The following is a 20,240-nucleotide window of genomic DNA, read 5'->3' on the forward strand; positions in this document are numbered from 1 at the left end:
GAAGGGAGAGGAACTGTCTCACCTCCTTTTTGGTCTTGGGCAGGCCGCAATTGCTGCTGTCTTGTTAATTTGGGGATGCACCTGCCCGTTGCCCAAGTGGAAGCCCAGATACTGTACTTCCTCCCGCCCAATTGCACACTTCTTCGGGTTGGCTGTGAGACCCGCCCGCCTCAGCGACCTAAGGATGGCCCTCAGATGTTGCAGGTGCCGTGGCCAGTCATTACTATAGATAATGATGTCATAGAGGTATGCGGCTGCATAGGCGGCGTGGGGGCGGAGGACCCTGTCCATCAGCCGCTGGAACATAGCGGGTGCCCCAAGCAGCTCAAAAGGAAGTGTGACAAACTGGTGTAAGCCAAACGGTGTGGAAAAGGCCGTTTTTTTCTCAGGATAATGGAGTCAAGGGGATCTGCCAATAACCCTTTGTCAAATCCAGTGTCGAGTAATAGCGAGCCGTGCCTAGTCGATCGAGCAACTCATCAATACGAGGCATTGGGTACGCGTCGAATTTAGACACCGCGTTGACTTTTCTATAGTCTACACAGAACCAGACCGACCTGTAGGCCTTAGGTACCAAGACCACCGGGCTGCTCCAGTCACTGTGGGACTCCTCGACGATGCCCATTTCGAGCATGGCCTCGAGTTCTTCCCGAACCACTTTTTTCTTGTGTTCGGGTAGCCTGTAAGGGCGGCTGCGCACTACCACCCCCGGGGGCATCTCAATGTGGTGCTCTATGAGGTCGGTGCGGCCGGGCAGGGGTGAGAACATGTCTGAAAATTCGGTCTGCAACTGGGCAACCTCCGCGAGTTGGGTCGGGGAGAGATGGTCTCCACAGGGGACCGGAGAGGTACGCGATGCCAGTGTTCCCTTTTGAACCTCCGGCCCCAGCTCCGCCTTCTCTGGAACCACCGACACCAACGCCACAGGGACCTCCTCGTTCCAGGGTTTGAGCAGATTGAGGTGGTAAATCTGTAGCGCCCCACCCCTGTCCGTTCGCCTCACCTCGTGGTCGACGTCCCCGACTCGCCATGTGACCTCAAAGAGTCCTTGCCACTTGGCGATCAATTTGGAGCTCGATGTGGGCAACAGTACAAGTACTTGATCTCCTGGTGTGAACTCCCTAAGGCGCGTACCCTTGTTGTACAGGCGGGTTTGCCGTTCTTGGGCCTGCCGCAAATTCTCCTGGGTTAGGTGTGTGTGTGTGTGTGTGTGTGTGTGTGTGTGTGTGTGTGTGTGTGTGTGGAGTTTTGCGTGCAGGTCAATAACGTATTGAATTTCATTTTTACTTGGTGAAGGTCCCTCCTCCCAATTTTCTCGCAGCACGTCTAGAATGCCACGCGGCTTACGCCCATATAACAATTCGAACGGGGAGAACCCCGTGGAGGCTTGTGGGACCTCTTGCACTGCAAATAACAAGGGTTCGAGCCATTTATCCCAATTACGTGCGTCCTCACTTACGAATTTTTTAATTATATTTTTGAGGGTGCGATTGAACCGTTCAATTAAACCGTCCGTTTGTGGGTGATAAACGCTGGTGCGGATAGTCTTGATTCCTAATAACCCATACAGTTCGTTCAGTGTTCGTGACATAAACGAGGTGCCTAGATCAGTCAGAATCTCTTTGGGGATTCCAACTCGGGAGATGACGTGGAAGAGCGCTTCCGCAATACTGCGTGCTGAGATATTGTGAAGAGGCACTGCTTCCGGGTATCGCGTTGCATAGTCCACCAGAACTAAAATAAAGCGATACCCTCGTGTTGACCGATCTAATGGCCCGACGAGATCCATCCCAATTCTTTCGAACGGGGTCTCGATTAATGGGAGGGGGCGCAAAGGTGCTTTTGGAATGGCCGCTGGATTTACTAACTGGCATTCGCGGCACGCCGTACACCACTTACGGACATCGCCGCGAATCCCTGGCCAATAGAACCAGGCCATTATTCGGGCTAGTGTCTTATCCTGCCCTAAGTGTCCAGCCATGGGATTAAAGTGAGCCACCTGGAATACCAATTCCCGGCGGCTCTTTGGAATCAAAAGCTGCGTGACTTGTTCTTTAGTCTGAGTGTCACTTGGTATAATCAGTCCTTTATAATAGAAAAATAGGGGAAGGACGGGGTGGCGTTTGGCTGGAGCATTTGACCATCGATTACTCTCACTTGGTCAAACGCATGCTGCAGAGTCTCGTCTTGCGACTGCTCTAATGGAAAATCCGCAAGGGATTCCCCAATAGAAGGAGGGGCCTGCTGCTCCTCACTCTGACGCAGAGATGACACAGACGGCTCTGTGACAGCTGCTCCCGCCAATGCGACATTGGGACCTCCCCCTGCTGAACTACGGCAGGACCCACTCTTTACTAAATGACTCATTAACTCCCCAAATCCTGGCCAATCAGTCTCCAAAATTATCGAGTGGGTAAGGCGAGGAATAACCGCCGCCTTTACTCTAAATTTTTCCCCTCGAAAAAGAATGTGGACCGACACTAAAGGGTAGTTGTGAATATCCCCGTGCACACACAACACCTTCACCAACTGTCCTCCCCCCAATGCCTCGTCTTGCACCAGGCTTTGGTGAATTGAGGTCTGATTACAGCCAGAGTCCACCAACACCTGATATGTATCCCCTTGAACACTCACCGGTATGCGATACACTCCGGCCCGATCGAGGGTGGCTCCTGGCGCGTCGGGGATCCGAACCACCGCCCCCACCTCCATTGCCGAGCACTGCTGTTGGAGGTGGCCCGGCTCCCCGCAGCGCCAGCAAACCGGCCCGGGCTTCCTCTCTGCACTGGCGCTCTGACCTGAGGGGGGGGAAGAGACAGACACAGAAGGGGGAAACGGGAGGGTACCACAGGTGTGGCGGGCCGGCTGGGGTGGAGCCAGCCCCCGTCTCCGCGGTGGGGGAACGGGGCGAGGACTGGACACAGAAGGGGAGAGAGAGAAGAGGGGAGAAGAGGATGTCCACTGTCCTGCCATCGGAACAGCCGCCAAATGGTCCTCCGCCAGCTCGATGGCCTGATCTAGCGGCGCCAGGCGGTGGCACTGGACCCACTCCGCAGTCCCTTCTGGTAGATGGGCGATGAACTACTCCAGTACCACCTGATCGATGATTTCATTGGTGTCGCGGTTGTCGGCCCTCGACCACCGCCAGCAGGCGTCCTGGAGTTGCTGGCCAAACGCGAACGGCTAGCCGACTTCTTCCAGGTGCAGAGCGCGGAAGCGCTGTCGCTGCTTTTCGGGGATGCACCCCACACGCTGGAGGACGGCCCGGCGGAGGTCCGCGTAGACCAGCCGGCGGTCGGCGGGGAGCTGTAGCGCGGCCAGCTGCGCCTCGCCTGTTAGCACCAGGGCCTCAAACCTTTGTTCTTGCTCCTTCCGGAGGGCGACTAGTGCTTGGTGCTGGCTCTGCTGGGCCGTGGCGAGGGCGTGGACCAGGTCCGTGAAGGGGGGAGGACTCCATGGGGCTGTTCTTTTTCTGTGCTCCGATTCCTGGGTTTCGGCACCACTGTGACAGTTCGTATGAGCGGGAAGAGCACAGAAGGACGGCAAGCCAGAACTGAGTTCACAAAACTTTTATTTTGCACTTTTCAGTTGCAATACTTTCCAGCCACACACACACACACACACACACACACACACACACACACACACACACAAGTTGTCTGGTTGGGGAGAGAGCTCCCCTCCTCTGCTTGCGCTCTCCCTCTCTCTCTCTCTCTCTCTCTCTCTCTCTCTCAAACAGGGTGCGGTCACTGGGGAAGACACAAACACACGTTAATAAACATCAGGTGCAGTGATTGTGCCACTTACCTTCCCTGACTCTGCCCTCTGGTCACAGACCGATGCTTGACCACGCCCCCGCTGCCACAGTGTAGTTTCTGTACGGGAAAGTCTGGATGCCCTAGGTAGAGTTAGTAATCCCACAACTCTGGCATTAGAGCCCTTACAGCGGGGTGAATGGGTGACGACTCGGCGGCATAAGCGTAGAGCCAAAGCTACTGCTGAGGCTCGCCCACGGGAGCACCACTCCTCTCCACTTCACGTGTCGAACAGGTTTGCTCTCCTTAGTGATGCACCCACTGAGAAAACTGAAAGAGCTCTGGTTATAGGGGACTCTATCATACGGCACGTGAAATTAGCTCAGCCTTTTGGGGCACCAGCAGCTTTAGTCAGGTGTATACCGGGAGCCAGGGCACCGGACATAGCAGATAATCTTAGGGTCCTAGGCAAGCACAGGTTCTCAAAGATAGTTATCCATGCAGGAGCTAATGATCTACGCCTTCATCAGTCTGAGATTACTGAGAGTAACTTTGTAGAGACTGTAGGTATCATGCCGCCATCTTGTGTCAGAACTACAATTCCCAGGCAACTTCCGCGTGACCTACGTCACGCGTGGGTGGGATCATCTACATCAGTCCGCCATGCGCGCATAAGTCCAAGCAGAAGCTCCGCCATTTTGTCTCTCGCGTCCGGATTTCAAGGAGTCTAGACGCACCAAAGAGATGCTCTCCACCCAAAAAGACGTCTTCTTTCTTGCAAGATCCATCACTCAGCGCGATTTTCTTTCTTACCCTTGGCAAAGGTAAACTTTAGAGTCGCGCCATCTTTAAACTCAACCTGAGTTACAACCGGTTTACTTGTATTAGAAGTGACGTCACTACTGCAGCCCAGGCAGTTAAAAGTTAAGAAGCGATTGAATCCTTTTTAACTCAAAAGCGCTGTGCATCTTATTCTGATCAGAGACTTTTCCTTACGAACGCTGAGGTTCGGACCAAGAATCCTCTGCTTTCCACGGGAACCACCCAAGTGCTCCGCTGGACCAGAAAGTTTTCTACGCCTCCATCACGAGCGGCTCACGTGCTCCCACGGCGAGGCCCGAAACTACACCGGCGAATAGTTCTTCATATCTTGCTAAAGGCAGGATTAAGTAAGATTTTGGCATTTGGGCATAATTAAGATAGTCTTAGGAATTTGCTTTTATTGGAATAGTGTGAATTTAAACCCAGGTTTATCTGTTACACTGTTAGACACGCAGCGTGTTGATTTATTTTGGTTCTGTGTTCTCTCAATTGTTTGATAGGCTGCGCATGCTCCTCTCTGACTAACGCTAATTTCCTTATCATACATTTTGACCTTATCAAGGTTTCAGTGAGTTTGGTAATGTTATGAGTGTGGAATCTTTTTGTTACTGAGAAAACATGTGCTCAACAGGCCTGACCAGGCCTGATACACTTTAGATAGCTTCCCTTTGTCTTTAGCAACACGTGCTCAGTAGGCCTCACCAGGCCTAACAAACACACTTTAGCTAGGCCATAGGGCCTTTCACAAACACACACTAGCAACACAAGGCTAATCTAGGCCTCCACCACATGTAGTTAGCTACACGAGGCTAAACACATGGTCAAGTCCTTCACACACACACACACACACACACACACAAGCACGCATTAGCAACAGAGCTAATCCTTTGTTCTACTTGGATAACATTCCTTTGTTTTAGCTAGCAACAAGCTAGGCCATACACACACACCACACATGTATATACACACCTCACTGCTTGTATATATTGATTTATTATTTTTATCTTTGTTATAATAAGTTCATTTATTAAACAAACTGTGTTTATTTGTGTGAACAATATATGAAGTCCCCAATCTCCCTCGAATTCAAAAGGGTGCATATAAAAGTTATGTAATGTGGTAAGTGATTGTAATAATTTGGAAATATACCATAATCTAGCTGTTTGGTAATTTATTATTAAGCACCAGGATTAATGGTATGATTCACTAAATGATTCATTGAACGATTCACTATACAGTTCACTAAATGATTCGTTGAACGATTCACTTCAAATGAGTGATTCTATGGTATGATTCAATTCAAATGAGTCAAAGTAAACGATTCAATGGGATTGATTCATTTTAATTATTGACCTTCAAAATTTAATGAGACTGATTTAACGAGATTGATCACTTAATTTCAATAATTAACTGATTGCACCCACAAGGTGTTTAAAGAATATGGGACATGGATTTTTACCTGGGCATAATTATGTATGAAGGACATAAGAAATGCCATCTAAATCACTGCAGGGCGTCAAAAATGTGAAAATCATCACATTATTCAAGTTTTTCTATACATCAGCGTAAAACAAGGATTCGTTAATGAGCTAGGTGGTCACGTGACCCGTGACGTCACAAAAACTTTCCAAGGAGCCAGCGCTTGGGAATCTAATGTAAACAGGTTACCGAAATGGACACCATCGACAGTGATATTCCCAATGTTTCACAGAGATGTGAAGTTAGACCCTATCAATTCGAACCGATAGCTGGAAATTCACATGAACATGGATCTTGTATTTACTCCGACGGGTCAGATGATTCTGAGAGTGAGAGTTCATTCAGCCCTCATGAAACTGAAAGCTGGATAACACTTCCTGGTAAGTTAAAAACAGTTCTGCTCAAAGGCTAATGATCTGTTGAAAGAAGTATTATTTTTGTATCATACATTGAAAGTTCATCATAGATCTAGCTAAAGTCCGTTGCAAGCTAGGTTTTTTTTTTTTTGCTGATATTTTTCGAGATTGATTGAGATACAATGCTTCCAGAGTCCAAGATGAAAACATTCAAAATGGCGAAACGAGTCAGAATTATGATAATCAATAATTGATACACCCAAAATTATAATACTAATCCTTACCTCGGCTTTCAGTCGCTTAGCGCAGAGGTCTTCAACAGGGGGGGTCGCGAAATCGCACCGGATCACTCATATCAACAAAAATATTCCTGCCCTGTCCCCTGGCCTCCGTGCAGGGATGCAAACAGCGCGCCTTTCGGCGGATGCCGCCTTTTTCACGGCTGAATCGCGCAGATCCGATTTTTAAAAAATAAATAAAAATAAAAAAATAGCGATGTTGGTTCATGAGGCATGAAGTGTAAGGATGAGAGAGAGGCGGTTTGGGTCGGGAAGCTGCGCGCATTTGTGCAGCCTGGCGCAGGTGTGCGCGGCTTCCCGATTTGAACTGTTTTTTTTTTTCTCATCCTTATGCTTCCTGTTTCATGTTTCATGAATTAATATCACTCAGTACCTGAGTATTAATGTTGAAAGAATCCTCAGTGAAATGGTCCGAATGCAGTTTGTGGGAAACAGTAGGTGTTGCGGCGACCTGCCACAAGGAGTGCCTGAACGCAGGCTTACATGATTGACAGCTGCCTCCGCCACTTCCTGCTACGCTGAATTGCTGCGCTACCACCGCACGCACGCTGCACTGAACAGGCAGCCAATCACAACACTAGTTAGCAGGGCAGCGGTCGTTCTAGAACGATAGGCAGAATTGACATTCAGTTTGTAACGAAGCAGCAGCGCAGCAGTTGTAAAGAGAATTCGCTACTAACACAAACTTTACAGCACATCAGGGAAAAAAGGACAAAAAAGGCTACCGGTAAACCCACTGAACTTTTTTATATGCAAACGCTGCGCTCGCAGTAATCCGTGGGCATGAGAAATGTTTGTTCCTTACCTGTGATTGGTTTAATGGTTTAAACTTTCTTTCTCAGTGGCGTGTAGTAAAATATCTTCAGTTAAAGTGAACAAACTGCCTGTGAAAGAGCTAATGGTTAAAATGATTCTTAGTTTAGAACTGGTTTTCTGGTCATTTATAATTGTTCAGCAACATATTACCTGAATGATTAAAAATGGTTAAAATATACTTAATTTACCTTATACATAAATATTTATATATTGTTGCCTAATTAACTTGGGCTTTGTTGTAGAAAAATAGGCATTTATTCATACATTTATTTTATGTTTGTATGTTTAAAGGTTTTTCATCTTCTAGCTTCGGCTTCAAGCTCCAAGCTTCTAGCTTCTACTTCTGATTCTACCTCTGATTCTACTTCTGATTCTAACGTCAGTTCCACTGAAAATCAATAAAATACAAGATGAGTGGAATCCCGTGTCCGAGTCCTTCCCTTTCGAGTGTGGGAAACCCTGATGCTCACATACACTTGACAGTGAAAAACCGATGCACCAGTGGAAACTGACGACTGCCAGACGACTGCCAGTGAATCACCGCTGCACCAGTGCATCAAACCGAAACCAGTGACCAAGAAGCAAGACTCCACTCGTGCCACAACCCAACAGAGAGGGAAGACACTTCACCTGGGGGCCTGGAGGATAAAGCTTGAAGTCATCTGGAAAAAAGAAACGAAATGGCGAAGTCATTAAGTCATTAGAAGAACTGAAAACAGAGCGATCCACAGCCAAAAGACTTTTCTCCCGTCTTGCTAACTGCATTGCAAGAACACACTCAGAGATGACTGTGGAGGAGCTAAAGCAAAACTTCAACAAGCTTACAGCAGAAAGCTCGAGACTCATGGAGGTGAACGAAGAGATTGAGGCCGCCTACATGGCAGAAGCAGCCGCGGCCGCTGTAGAGGACCTGGGCGCCGAGAAGAAAGCCGACCTGGAGAAGATAGAGGCATACTGTAAGCAGAGGACTAAAGAAGCAAAGCTCCTAATTCAACAAACACTCTGGGAATCGTATGGGGAGAAAGAGCTGCCCCTTGCTCTATACATCGCTGAAGCTGACTGCAAGAGCGTCTCCTCTGCCCAGCTCGACGTGACTCTGGATGCATATGAGTTCATGCTGAAGCACTTTGAGATGTTGGTGCTGAAGGCAAAAGAAGCGCACCGTGACTGGAACCGCTGGGCTCCCGCTGCAGAGCAAAGAGACTTTGATCACCGCATGACAGAGCTCGAAGTGCAACTCTGTCTGGCTTGAAGAAAGAGAAGTCCACCTGCACAGATTTCTGTGGTGTGACACAGAAGATGCAGAGATCGAAGAATTCGCCATAACAAGAGTCAACATTGGTGACAAACCTGCTGGTTGCATAGCCCAAGTTGCCATGCGAGAGACTGCCAGCCTGCCTTCATTCAACCACTTCAAAGAGGAGAGACGTGTCCTCGAAGAGGATGCCTATGTCGATGACTGACATATTGACTTCCCACAACAACCTCGACCACCTGAAATGCCTTACATCCAACATTGAGCAGATCCTTCAAGCAGGAGGGTTCTTCATGAAGCCCTGGATCTACTCGGATCAAAGTGGGAGGAGCGAGTTGAGAGGTGAGAAGATCGAGTCAAACACCATGATCCTGCCAAACCAACTCACCGAAGAGGATAACAAAGCCCTGGGCCTCGGCTACACCGTTGACGATGACAAGTTACATGTCATGGTTGTAGTGAACTTCTCCAAGAAGAAGAAGAAAATGCGCCTCGGCCAAGACTTGTTGAAAGAACAAGTGAGAGAACAAACCCCTGACCCACTAACCAGAAGAGAGCTGTTAAGCCAAGTCTCTGGTCTCTATGACCCTCTCGGCCTTGTGGCCCCAGCAAAACAGAAGGGAGCCATCCTGATCCGCAGGGCCTTCCAAGAGGCAAAAGTCATGTACTGCATAGAAGACACCTGGGATGCTGCCTTGTCCAGAGAGCTCAGAGACGATGCCATAAAGCTCCTCGAAGAGTACGCTGAGCTGAGCCAAGTTAGATTTCCCAGAGCTCTCACACCGCCAGATCCAGCTGAAAGACCATGTGCAATCACCTTCTCTGATGGCAGTGAGTGTGCATATGGTGCCGTGCTGTACCTGCGTTGGAGCTGCAGCCATGGTGTCGTAGTAAGGCTAGTTGAGGCCAAGGCTAAGCTGACCCCCCTTGACCATAAAGGTGACCTTGTGAAAGCAGAAATGTGCGGAGCAGTCTTTGCAGCACGGCTGAAGAATTACTTCCAAAAGCACTGCCGAATCGAGGTCAAGAGGTGGTATCATCTAGTCGACAGCCAGACCATCTTGGGTGCCATACAGCGTGAAAGTTATGGATACCAGACCTTCTACGCAAACAGAGTTGGTGAGATCCAGAGCAGCACTGACATCCGAGATTGGTGGTGGATTCCAGGTGCCGAGAACATTGCAGATATTATCACCCGAGGGGCCAGTCCTGATGACCTAATCAAGAAATCCAAGTGACAGTCAGGCCCGCAGTTCCTTCAGCTTCCTGAGAGTGAGTGGCCAAAAAAGTCAACGAAAGATGTTGCTGCACAGGCAAGAGACAACGTCACAAAAATGCAGAAGAAAACATTCACTGCTGTACTCACCCGAAGTCAGCTGAAGACACAAAGCCCAATTGCAGTCCAGTGCAGTCCAACAGGAGCAGCAGTCCAAAATCTATTGGACGAAAAGCGCTTCAGCAGTCTAAGACGGCTGGTCGGGACGGTTGCATGGATTTGGAGGGCGGCTAAGAAGTTCTTGCATGCCAAGAGGGGAGATGAAGCAAAGTGGGGGGCAATACCTTCATCTAGCGTCATCACTGTCAGCAAAAGGAAAAACGTCTTCCTGGAACTATGTCTGGCAGCGCAAGAAGGTGTGAACTTCCCAAATACAACTACTGACAGGCTTGTTGTATACAAAGACCAAGTAACTGGGATCCTGATGTGTGGAGGGCGGATACAGGCCTTCAAAGAGGACCATAATGCTGTTCCCCTGCTACCATACCAAGCCTGGGTCTCCACTCTCCTGGCCCGTGAAGCACACAGTGAGGGACATGACGGAGCGGCAGGAACTCTGCTGTGGATGCGAAAGAGAGCCTGGGTGATCAGAGGAAGAATTCTGGCCCAAAAAGCTGTCGACAACTGCATTATCTGCAAGAAGGAAAGAGCAAGAACCTGTCAGCAAATCATGGGTGACTTACCTGAAGAGCGTGTCAATCCAGCTGCGCCATTCCAGTTCACATCCGTCGACCTGTTCGGACCATATCAAGTGAAGGATGACGTCAGAAGGAGAGCAAGCATGAAAGTATGGGGCGTACTATTCTGCTGTATGTCAAGCCGAGCCATCCATGTCGAACTGGCAAACACTCTAACAACAGAGAGCTTCCTCCTTGCTTACCAGAGGTTCACTTCAATCCGTGGTCATCCGCAGAAGATCTGGTCCGATCCTGGAACAAACTTCATTGGAGCGAAACCTGTCCTGGAAGAAATGTATACTTACCTGAGACAACTGAACAAAGAATCACTTGAAGAGTATGCTGCCAAAAACGGTACCTGCTGGACGTGGAAGATCCTTCCAGCTGACTCACCCCACCGGAATGGTGCTGCCGAAGCTGCTGTCAAGGTCACCAAAAGAGCTCTGCAAAGCCTTGGTGGCGGAGGAGGCCTTACCTTCAGTGAGTTCCTGACAGTGCTTAAACTAGCTGCTAACCTTGCCAACGAAAGGCCAATCGATGCCAGAGTTCAGAGCCGTGAGGACCGCATCAACTATGTAACCCCAAACACACTGTTGCTTGGCCGAGCCACACAAACTGGAGACTTCAAAACAGTAGACTACACCACCTACCCCTTCAAGAGACTGCAAGAAATGCAAACACAAGTTAGCCACTTCTGGAGGTCCTGGAGCCAACTTGCAGGTCCGAACCTGTTCATCCGCAGCAAGTGGCACACTGCAAAAAGCAATGTTGCTGTCGGAGACATAGTGTGGCTCTGCGACCAAAACGCACTGAGGGGGCAATTCAAGCTCGCAAGAGTGGTCAGCGTGAATGCAGACTCCAAAGGCATTGTCCGGGATGTCCATGTGAAAGTCCCCCTAGGTGGACGTGCTCAGGTGAAGACTCCAAAGCCAACCGAAAAGTCCTGGGACCCACAGGGTACCACACTGCATCGGGATGTGCGACGCCTCATCGTCCTCCTCCCAGTGGAGGAACAAGTCAGCAGAGACCAGCTCGCCTGATGGGTGCGATCTTCCCGTGTCGCGCCACACCAAGATCGAGTGGGAGGTGTTGCGGCGACCTGCCACAAGGAGTGCCTGAATGCAGGCTCACATGATTGACAGCTGCCTCCGCCACTTCCTGCTACGCTGAATCGCTGCGCTACCACCGCACGCACGCTGCACTGAACAGGCAGCCAATCACAACGCTAGTTAGCAGGGCAGCCAATCACAACGCTAGTTAGCAGGGCAGCGGTTGTTCTAGAACGATAGGCAGAATTGACATTCAGTTTGTAACGAAGCAGCAGCACAGCAGTTGCAAAGAGAATTCGCTACTAACACAAACTTTACAGCACATCAGGGAAAAAAGGACAAAAAAGGCTACCGGTAAACCCACTGAACTTTTTTATATGCAAACGCTGCGCTCGCAGTAATCCGTGGGCATGAGAAATGTTTGTTCCTTACCTGTGATTGGTTTAATGGTTTAAACTTTCTTTCTCAGTGGCGTGTAGTAAAATATCTTCAGTTAAAGTGAACAAACTGCCTGTGAAAGAGCTAATGGTTAAAATGATTCTTAGTTTAGAACTGGTTTTCTGGTCATTTATAATTGTTCAGCAACATATTACCTGAATGATTAAAAATGGTTAAAATATACTTAATTTACCTTATACATAAATATTTATATATTGTTGCCTAATTAACTTGGGCTTTGTTGTAGAAAAATAGGCATTTATTCATACATTTATTTTATGTTTGTATGTTTAAAGGTTTTTCACCTTCTAGCTTCGGTCGGATTATAGCGTGCTTTTATGTTTCATGTCCCATATCCTTTAAATCGGCGAAGGAGATGTCCGATGCTGTACTATTGCTCTGGCCCCATCCCAATGCTGCGTGGCGATGTAGCTTACAGCAGGCTATGGTCACTGACCTGCTGGTTGTCCAGGTGGTGCTCTGAAAACAGTGTGGGCTTTATAGATAATTGGACTAATTTTGAGGGCACTACTGGCCTGCTGGGGAGGGACGGTATCTATCCCACTCAGGAAGGTGCTGCTCTCATTTCTTGCAGCATAGGCCATAGTCTCAGAACAGGCCTAGTTAATTTCTGACAATCCCGAGCCAAGGCCAGGGAGCAGATGAACAGGCTAAACCGACTGTCTGCTAGCTGCACAGAGTCATCACTCAGGGTCCACTACATCGAGACTGTGTCTGTTCCCCAAGCTCAACAAAAAAGTAGAAATACTCAGAGAATTTGTTCCAGTAACCTAATCAATATTAGATCAAACTGACTGTACAGCTGCTGCCAGCGCCTTTGATCTAAAGGTGGGGCTATTAAATATTAGATCTCTTACATCGAAAGTGCTAATGGTTAATGAACTTTGTAGCAGTTCCTGATGTGGGTGGAGCACAGAAGCACGGCAGGCGAGAGTTGATGTTCAAATACACACTCTCTCTATTTGACTTATTTTAGCTTTTCAGCTTTATTCACTCACACTATCATACACATTACACGCACACATGCGTTGTGGTTGGGAGAGAGTTCCTCTTCTCTGCTCTCCCCCTCCTTTTATGCTCCGTCCCTGTAACAAACGCACACGCCCACACATTAATTGACAACAGGTGGAATGACTTGGCCACTTACCTTCCCCAACCCCGCCCTCCATTCACAAATTGCTGCTTGGCCATGCCCCCACTGTCACAACTTATTACTGATCAGGAGTTTAATGTACTGTGTTTAACAGAAACATGGATAAAGCCAAATGAATATATAGCATTAAGTGAAGCTAGTCCTCCTGGATACAGTTGCATACACCAACCTCGTCTAACTGGCAGAGCAGGTGGTGTTACGGTGATTTATAATGATTATCTAGGTGTAACACACAAACCTGGTTATAAATTTAATACATTTGAAGTTCTTCATACTAATATAATGTATGTAGCCTCGAAAAATAAGTCTAACCAGTTAATTCCGTTACTTATTATTTACAGGCCCCCGAGGCCATATTCTGAGTTTCTTTCTGTATTTGCAGATTTTCTCAGACCTGGTTATTTCCTTAGATAAAGCTTTAGCTTTAGCTTTAACCCAGAAGACCCTTTGAAGCACTGAATGGTCTCACATCGCAGTACCTGAGCGAACTTCTGGTCCTTTATGACCCGCCATGCCTACTTAGATCAAAAGGTGTAGGCTATCTGCTGGTACCTCTTATAGTGAGGGCTACATCAGGGGGCAGAGCCTTTTCTTCCAAAGCCCCACAGTTATGGAATATCCTTCCAAGTAGTGTTTGGAAATCAGACACAGTTTCAGCATTTAAGTCTAGGCTGAAAACATATCTGTTTAGTCAAGCCTTTTGTTAATGGTGTTTGAGGTAAAGGTGTAGATCTGGAGGGTCCTCAGACACAGTGTTTTGGTAAACTGGGATGTGTGGATGCTATCAGTCCCCCACTCGCTTGCTCACTCGAGTTTGTTGACTGTGTAGTGTCTGGCTGCTTTATGTCCCAGGGCTCCCTCATGCCTATGTTACCTTCTGACTCTTCCCTTTTAGTTATGCTGTCATAGTTAGTTTTGCCGGGGTCCCTGCTTGTACTCGGCGCAAAATGTATACTGTACCTACTTATTCAGGTGACACTGGGCATACCTAACAACCTGTGTCCCCCCCCCCGAATCTGTCCCTCTGAGTTACATGTCAATCCTGAGATCAAGATGCTGACCTCTGCTCCTCGGACCTGCCTGATCCATCCTGATGCCCTATGGAGTCTCATCACATTTGTTCCTGTGGAGGACGGCCCCATATGGACAGTTGAAAGTCACACTTGGAAGACGCTTTGGACACTTACAGTAATGCTTTTATGGCTGAGGACTACAGTTGACTTGCTAACTTTAGGATTGCAGTTGTTATGAACAGTTTTAATAATAATAATAATAATAATAATAATAATAAGTTAGATTTATATAGCGCCTTTCAAAAAACCCAAGGACGCTTTACAATTATAGACAAGGAAAAAAAAAGAAAAAAAAGAAAATAAAAATAATAATAATTAAATAAAATAAAAAATAAAAAGTCCACCAAGTAGGGGTCAGGATGTAATTCCCATGGTGTAGCAGCCACAGTCCCACCAAAAGGCGCATGAAAACAAGTCCCATATCTCCAGCACCACCGCCATGACGCCGTCAGCCACATCGCTCGAGCACCACACCATGGATCCACAAAGCGAGCAGAGAAGCTCCGCCACGCAGAGCGCTGGTGTGTCCCAAACCGCCTGCACAGCCGCCGCGACGCCACCGAGCAACATCGCTCGGAACATCACGCCAAGCATCAAAGCACAGAGTGCTGGACAACCACGATGTTAAATGAGCAACGAGCTCACTGCAGGGAGCGCAGGCATCACCCGCGGCGAACCAAGGCCTGGAGGGAAACCAGCGCCCAAAACTGGGTCCGGAGCTACACCACAACCAGCGGACAAAACACTCAAACATCAAACTACACAAACACACACAAAAATAAATAAATAAAATGAAAATAGAAAAAAAAATAAAGTTCTGGTGAGAAGCGGCAGCCAGAATGCGCACGACGTACTCTTGAGTCTCTTGAGTTTTGCACTCAAGTTCCCATTAATGAAGAGTTATAACATTGTTAAAACTGTTAATGTTATAGTCATGTTGTCTGTTGTTGTCCAGGTGAGGATAGGTTCCCTTTTGGGTCTGGTTCCTCTCGAGGTTTCTTCCTCATGTTGTATGGGGGAGTTTTTACTTGCCACAGTCGCCACAGGCGTGCTCATTGGGGATAGATTAGAGATAAAATTGGCTCATGTCTTGGGTCATTCAGATTCTGTAAAGCTGCTTTGGGACAATGTCTATTGATAAACGCGTGATACAAACAGACTTGACTTGACTACTACGACTAGGTTATCGGCTCATATCCACAACTTTCCCAAACTCTGACCTTTCCCATGATTCATTGTTGCATCATAGTGGAAGACGGTATCTTTCTTCCATTCCACTCTGTTGACATTTGTCGCTAACGCTAACTGCTAGCTCAAGGCGAAGCTCTCGATTTACCGGTTGATCTACATTCCGACTCTCACCTATGGTCATGAGCTTTGGGTAATGACCGAAAGAACAAGATCGCGGATACAAGCGGCCGAAATGAGTTTCCTTCGCAGGGTGGCTGGGCGCTCCCTTAGAGATAGGGTGAGAAGCACAGTCACTTGGGAGGAGCTCGGAGTAGAGCCGCTGCTCCTCCACATCGAGAGGAATCAGCTGAGGTGGCTCGGGCACCTTTTTCGGATGCCTCCTGGATGCCTCCCTGGGGAGGTGTTCCAGGCATGTCCCCCCGGGAGGAGGCCCCGGGAAAGACCCAGGACACGCTGGAGGGACTATGTCTCTCGGCTGGCCTGGGAACGCCTCGGTGTTCTTCCCGAGGAGCTGGCCGAGGTGTCTGGGGAGAGGGAAGTTTGGGCTTCCATGCTCAGACTGCTGCCTCCACGACCTGGCCCTGGATAAGCGGATGAAGACGAGACGAGATGAGGCTAACTGCTAGGTAGGTAAGCTCAAAGATGACTGAAAGATGGTTACATGGGTCCGATTTTCTGATGTGCTCTGGGGATAATATGATCATCCATTTTCCCTTCAGGAATGGATAGACAAGAAGAAATTATGGCCCGACATCAGCTACGTTGACGTTTGTCATTTATTCTTAGTGAGGGCATTGATGGCGAGGAGCTAAGGAACTACCGTACAAAAACACGGGGGCGGCGGTGGCTGTCTATCGCTAGCGATGATGACTGCTTCATTAGGATGCGCAGAAATCTCCTTTCCTAATGAAGCACCTTGCACAGTAAGGTCAGACAAATTATGTCATGCCCCCATTGTGTTGTCTCTCTGGACCTCCAGACCTGATGCCAAGTGGTTGCACAAAAGTGCCACAGACCTGATGGGTATGGAAGTTGTCCTGCAGTGATGACTAACTTGTCAAGTGATGCCATCTGTTGGCCATTTGAGTGGCTCTTGTGCATGCCATCAGGTGGTGTCAGTGTTGTCGTCAAGTCGCTAAACTCCGAGTTCAGTCTCGAGTCCCCAGTGTTCAAGTCCGAGTCAAGTCCAAGTCATTAAAGAAAAGTCCAAGTTGAGTCCGAGAACAAGACTCCAACTGCACCGTTTGATGGTGGCTGTTGCTGCCTTTTATGTAGGCATATCAGGTGAAAATTCAATCCAAATTGCTTGAATCTGGTCCCACTGAATTCAAAAATGTATTGTAGAACAACATACTTTTTACAGAATTAAAATGTTTATCCGTTCTTGAGATATTACAAATCAAATATTGAAAAAACGGCTTAATTTTTAGAAAACTGTTGTAATATTATGTATGAGGATAACATAATGAATGGGATCAAACGTTTTTTCTTAACTTTAGCTTTCAAGATATTTACATGGAAAGTGGCAGGCACATAGATGGTTGTATACTGAATACAAAATTTTAAAAATGAGTAAAAACACATTATGCAAATTAGTTTTTAATTAGTATTAATTATGCTAATTATGTAGAAACGTTAAATTGGTACACTCTCTGCCTCAAAATTTCCCCAAATGGCTATATTTGTGCAACATAAAGTTGATCTTAACTCTCATTTATACATCACAAAGAAGGAGAAATCAATGTTAATTATAAAATGCATAAGCATTGAATGTCATTCACATCTCCCGTTCTCTATCAAAATAAAAATAGTCATAAAAGAATATTTCTAATACCCTCTTTGTGCTCTGTAGGGCCTACTAGCATTTATATGAAAGAATATAAATGATTTATTTCACTTAATGTTCACAGCTTTCAACGCTAACCTCAAAAACACTGTGTGAACCACATCCAATAAACAATTCCATTTAAGTGAATTGAAATTGACACTCGTGTTTCTGACTTCCAGTTTTTTAAAATATCATTCCAACCACTAAGATCTCAATATTTTTCATCAAAACAACTACAGTTATATTCTAAAATGGTTATTTATTTACATGAATCAGTTTGATTTGAAAAAAAAAAAAAGTCGGTAAGTTATGAAAACTCACTTCAGAGTCTCCCGTGAAGCATAAAATCAAAAGTAGCCGATGGAAAATTTTGCTGAATACTTCATCAGAAACAATGAGAGCGAGAGAACATCCCTATAAAAGTTACCTGTTTGATGTTCACGAGTAATCCAGTCAAAAACTGATCAGAAGAGCCTGACCACTTTCCCTTGACTCAAAAAGCACCGGCAGTTTCCCGACGTCACGCGAGCAGAGAGTACGCTCTGTTGTACCAACTTCAACCTGTTGTTACTCCCAAAGTACTGAACAGATCATAATGAGATATAATTTCTTCTTTCCAAAGAAATGTAAGTTTTTTAATTATATTATTCACAATAGAAAATATTCAAGGAGTTCAGCAATGACAGATTTGGAAACTTAAATGAGCGTCTACAGGCACAAATTTCACAGCACGGCCAGCGACCGTCTGATATACCTACTTTATGAGAAATCGTTTAGGCGGTCACACAAGAGACCGCTTGATGTGCGCTCTGTCTGGAACGTGCCTGAAAGTCTATCTGATGCACATGCCAAGGCGCGCAGGTGTGACACTTTTGCAAGAAATTCGTACAAAAATTAATGTAGATATACAACCCCGATTCCAAAAAAGTTGGGACAAAGAACAAATTGTAAATAAAAACGGAATGCAATAATTTACAAGTCTCAAAAACTGATATTGTACTCACAATAGAACATAGACAACATATCAAATGTCGAAAGTGAGACATTTTGAAATTTCATGCCAAATATTGGCTCATTTGAAATTTCATGACAGCAACACATCTCAAAAAAGTTGGGACGGGGCAGTAAGAGGCTGGAAAAGTTAAAGGTACAAAAAAGGAACAGCTGGAGGACCAAATTGCAACTCATTAGGTCAATTGGCAATAGGTCATTAACATGACTGGGTATAAAAAGAGCATCTTGGAGTGGCAACGGCTCTCAGAAGTAAAGATGGGAAGAGGATCACCAATCCCCCTAATTCTGCGCCGACAAATAGTGGAGCAATATCAGAAAGGAGTTCGACAGTGTAAAATTGCAAAGAGTTTGAACATATCATCATCCACAGTGCATAATATCATCAAAAGATTCAGAGAATCTGGAAGAATCTCTGTGCGTAAGGGTCAAGGCCGGAAAACCATACTGGGTGCCCGTGATCTTCGGGCCCACTGCATCACATACAGGCATGCTTCTGTATTGGAAATCACAAAATGGGCTCAGGAATATTTCCAGACAACATTATCTGTGAACACAATTCACGGTGCCATCCGCTGTTGCCAGCTAAAACTCTATAGTTCAAAGAAGAAGCCGTATCTAAGCATGATCCAGAAGCGCAGATGTCTTCTCTGGGCCAAGGCTCATTTAAAATGGACTGTGGCAAAGTGGAAAACTGTTCTGTGGTCAGACGAATCAAAATTTGAAGTTCTTTATGGAAATCAGGGACGCCGTGTCATTTGGACTAAAGAGGAGAAGGACGACCCAAGTTGTTATCAGCGCTCGGTTCAGAAGCCTGCATCTCTGAGGGTATGGGGTTGCATTAGTGCGTGTGGCATGGGCAGCTTACACATCTGGAAAGACACCATCAATGCTGAAAGGTATATCCAGGTTCTAGAGCAACATATGCTCCCATCCAGATGACGTCTCTTTCAGGGAAGACCTTGCATTTTCCAACATGACAATGTCAAACCACATACTGCATCAATTACAGCATCATGGCTGCGTAGAAGAAGGGTCCGGGTACTGAACTGGCCAGCCTGCAGTCCAGATCTTTCACCCATAGAAAACATTTGGCGCATCATAAAACGGAAGATATGACAAAAAAGACCTAAGACAGTTGAGCAACTAGAATCCTACATTAGACAAGAATGGGTTAACATTCCTATCCCTAAACTTGAGCAACTTGTCTCCTCAGTCCCCAGATGTTTACAGACTGTTGTAAAGAGAAAAGGGGATGTCTCACAGTGGTAAACATGGCCTTGTCCCAACTTTTTTGAGATGTGTTATGAAATTTAAAATCACCTAATTTTTCTCTTTAAATGATACATTTTCTCAGTTTAAACATTTGATATGTCATCTATGTCCTATTCTGAATAAAATATGGAATTTTGAAACGTCCACATCATTGCATTCCATTTTTATTTACAATTTGTACTTTGTCCCAACTTTTTTGGAATCGGGGTTGTAAATATCTTATCTTATTTATATCTACATTACACTTGCATTACATTACACTTACTTACACCGTGCGGCACGGTGGTGTAAGTGGTTAGCATGGTCACCTCACAGCAAGAAGGTTCCGGGTTCGAGGCCGGCGGGGGCCTTTCTGTGTGGAGTTTGCATGTTCTCACCGTGTCTGCGTGGGTTTCCTCTGGGTGCTCCAGTTTCCCCCACAGTTCAAAGACATGCGATTAGGTTAATATGGGACGGCCTTGGGCTG

General features: G+C 46.6%; 1 protein-coding gene across 5 annotated transcripts in view; it reads left to right on the forward strand.

Annotated features, from left to right (window-relative positions):
- The window catches only part of mettl23 (methyltransferase 23, arginine), a 196,715-nt gene that overhangs the window by 143,426 nt on the left and 33,049 nt on the right, over nt 1-20,240 (forward strand). For 2 of the 5 annotated variants that reach the window (XM_060901433.1, XM_060901432.1), the window contains one exon: nt 7,819-12,343. The exons of 2 other annotated variants lie outside the window; for them this stretch is intronic. In XM_060901433.1, the coding sequence (XP_060757416.1) occupies nt 10,117-11,775 (1,659 nt within the window). In that variant the 5' untranslated portion in view covers nt 7,819-10,116 and the 3' untranslated portion in view covers nt 11,776-12,343. Of the gene's footprint in view, nt 1-7,818; nt 12,344-20,240 lie in introns of those variants that run through there. One more of the 5 variants, XM_060901434.1, reaches the window with a different exon arrangement.

The sequence above is a fragment of the Neoarius graeffei genome, chromosome 20, assembly GCF_027579695.1.
Source record: "Neoarius graeffei isolate fNeoGra1 chromosome 20, fNeoGra1.pri, whole genome shotgun sequence".
Lineage (NCBI taxonomy): Eukaryota > Metazoa > Chordata > Actinopteri > Siluriformes > Ariidae > Neoarius > Neoarius graeffei.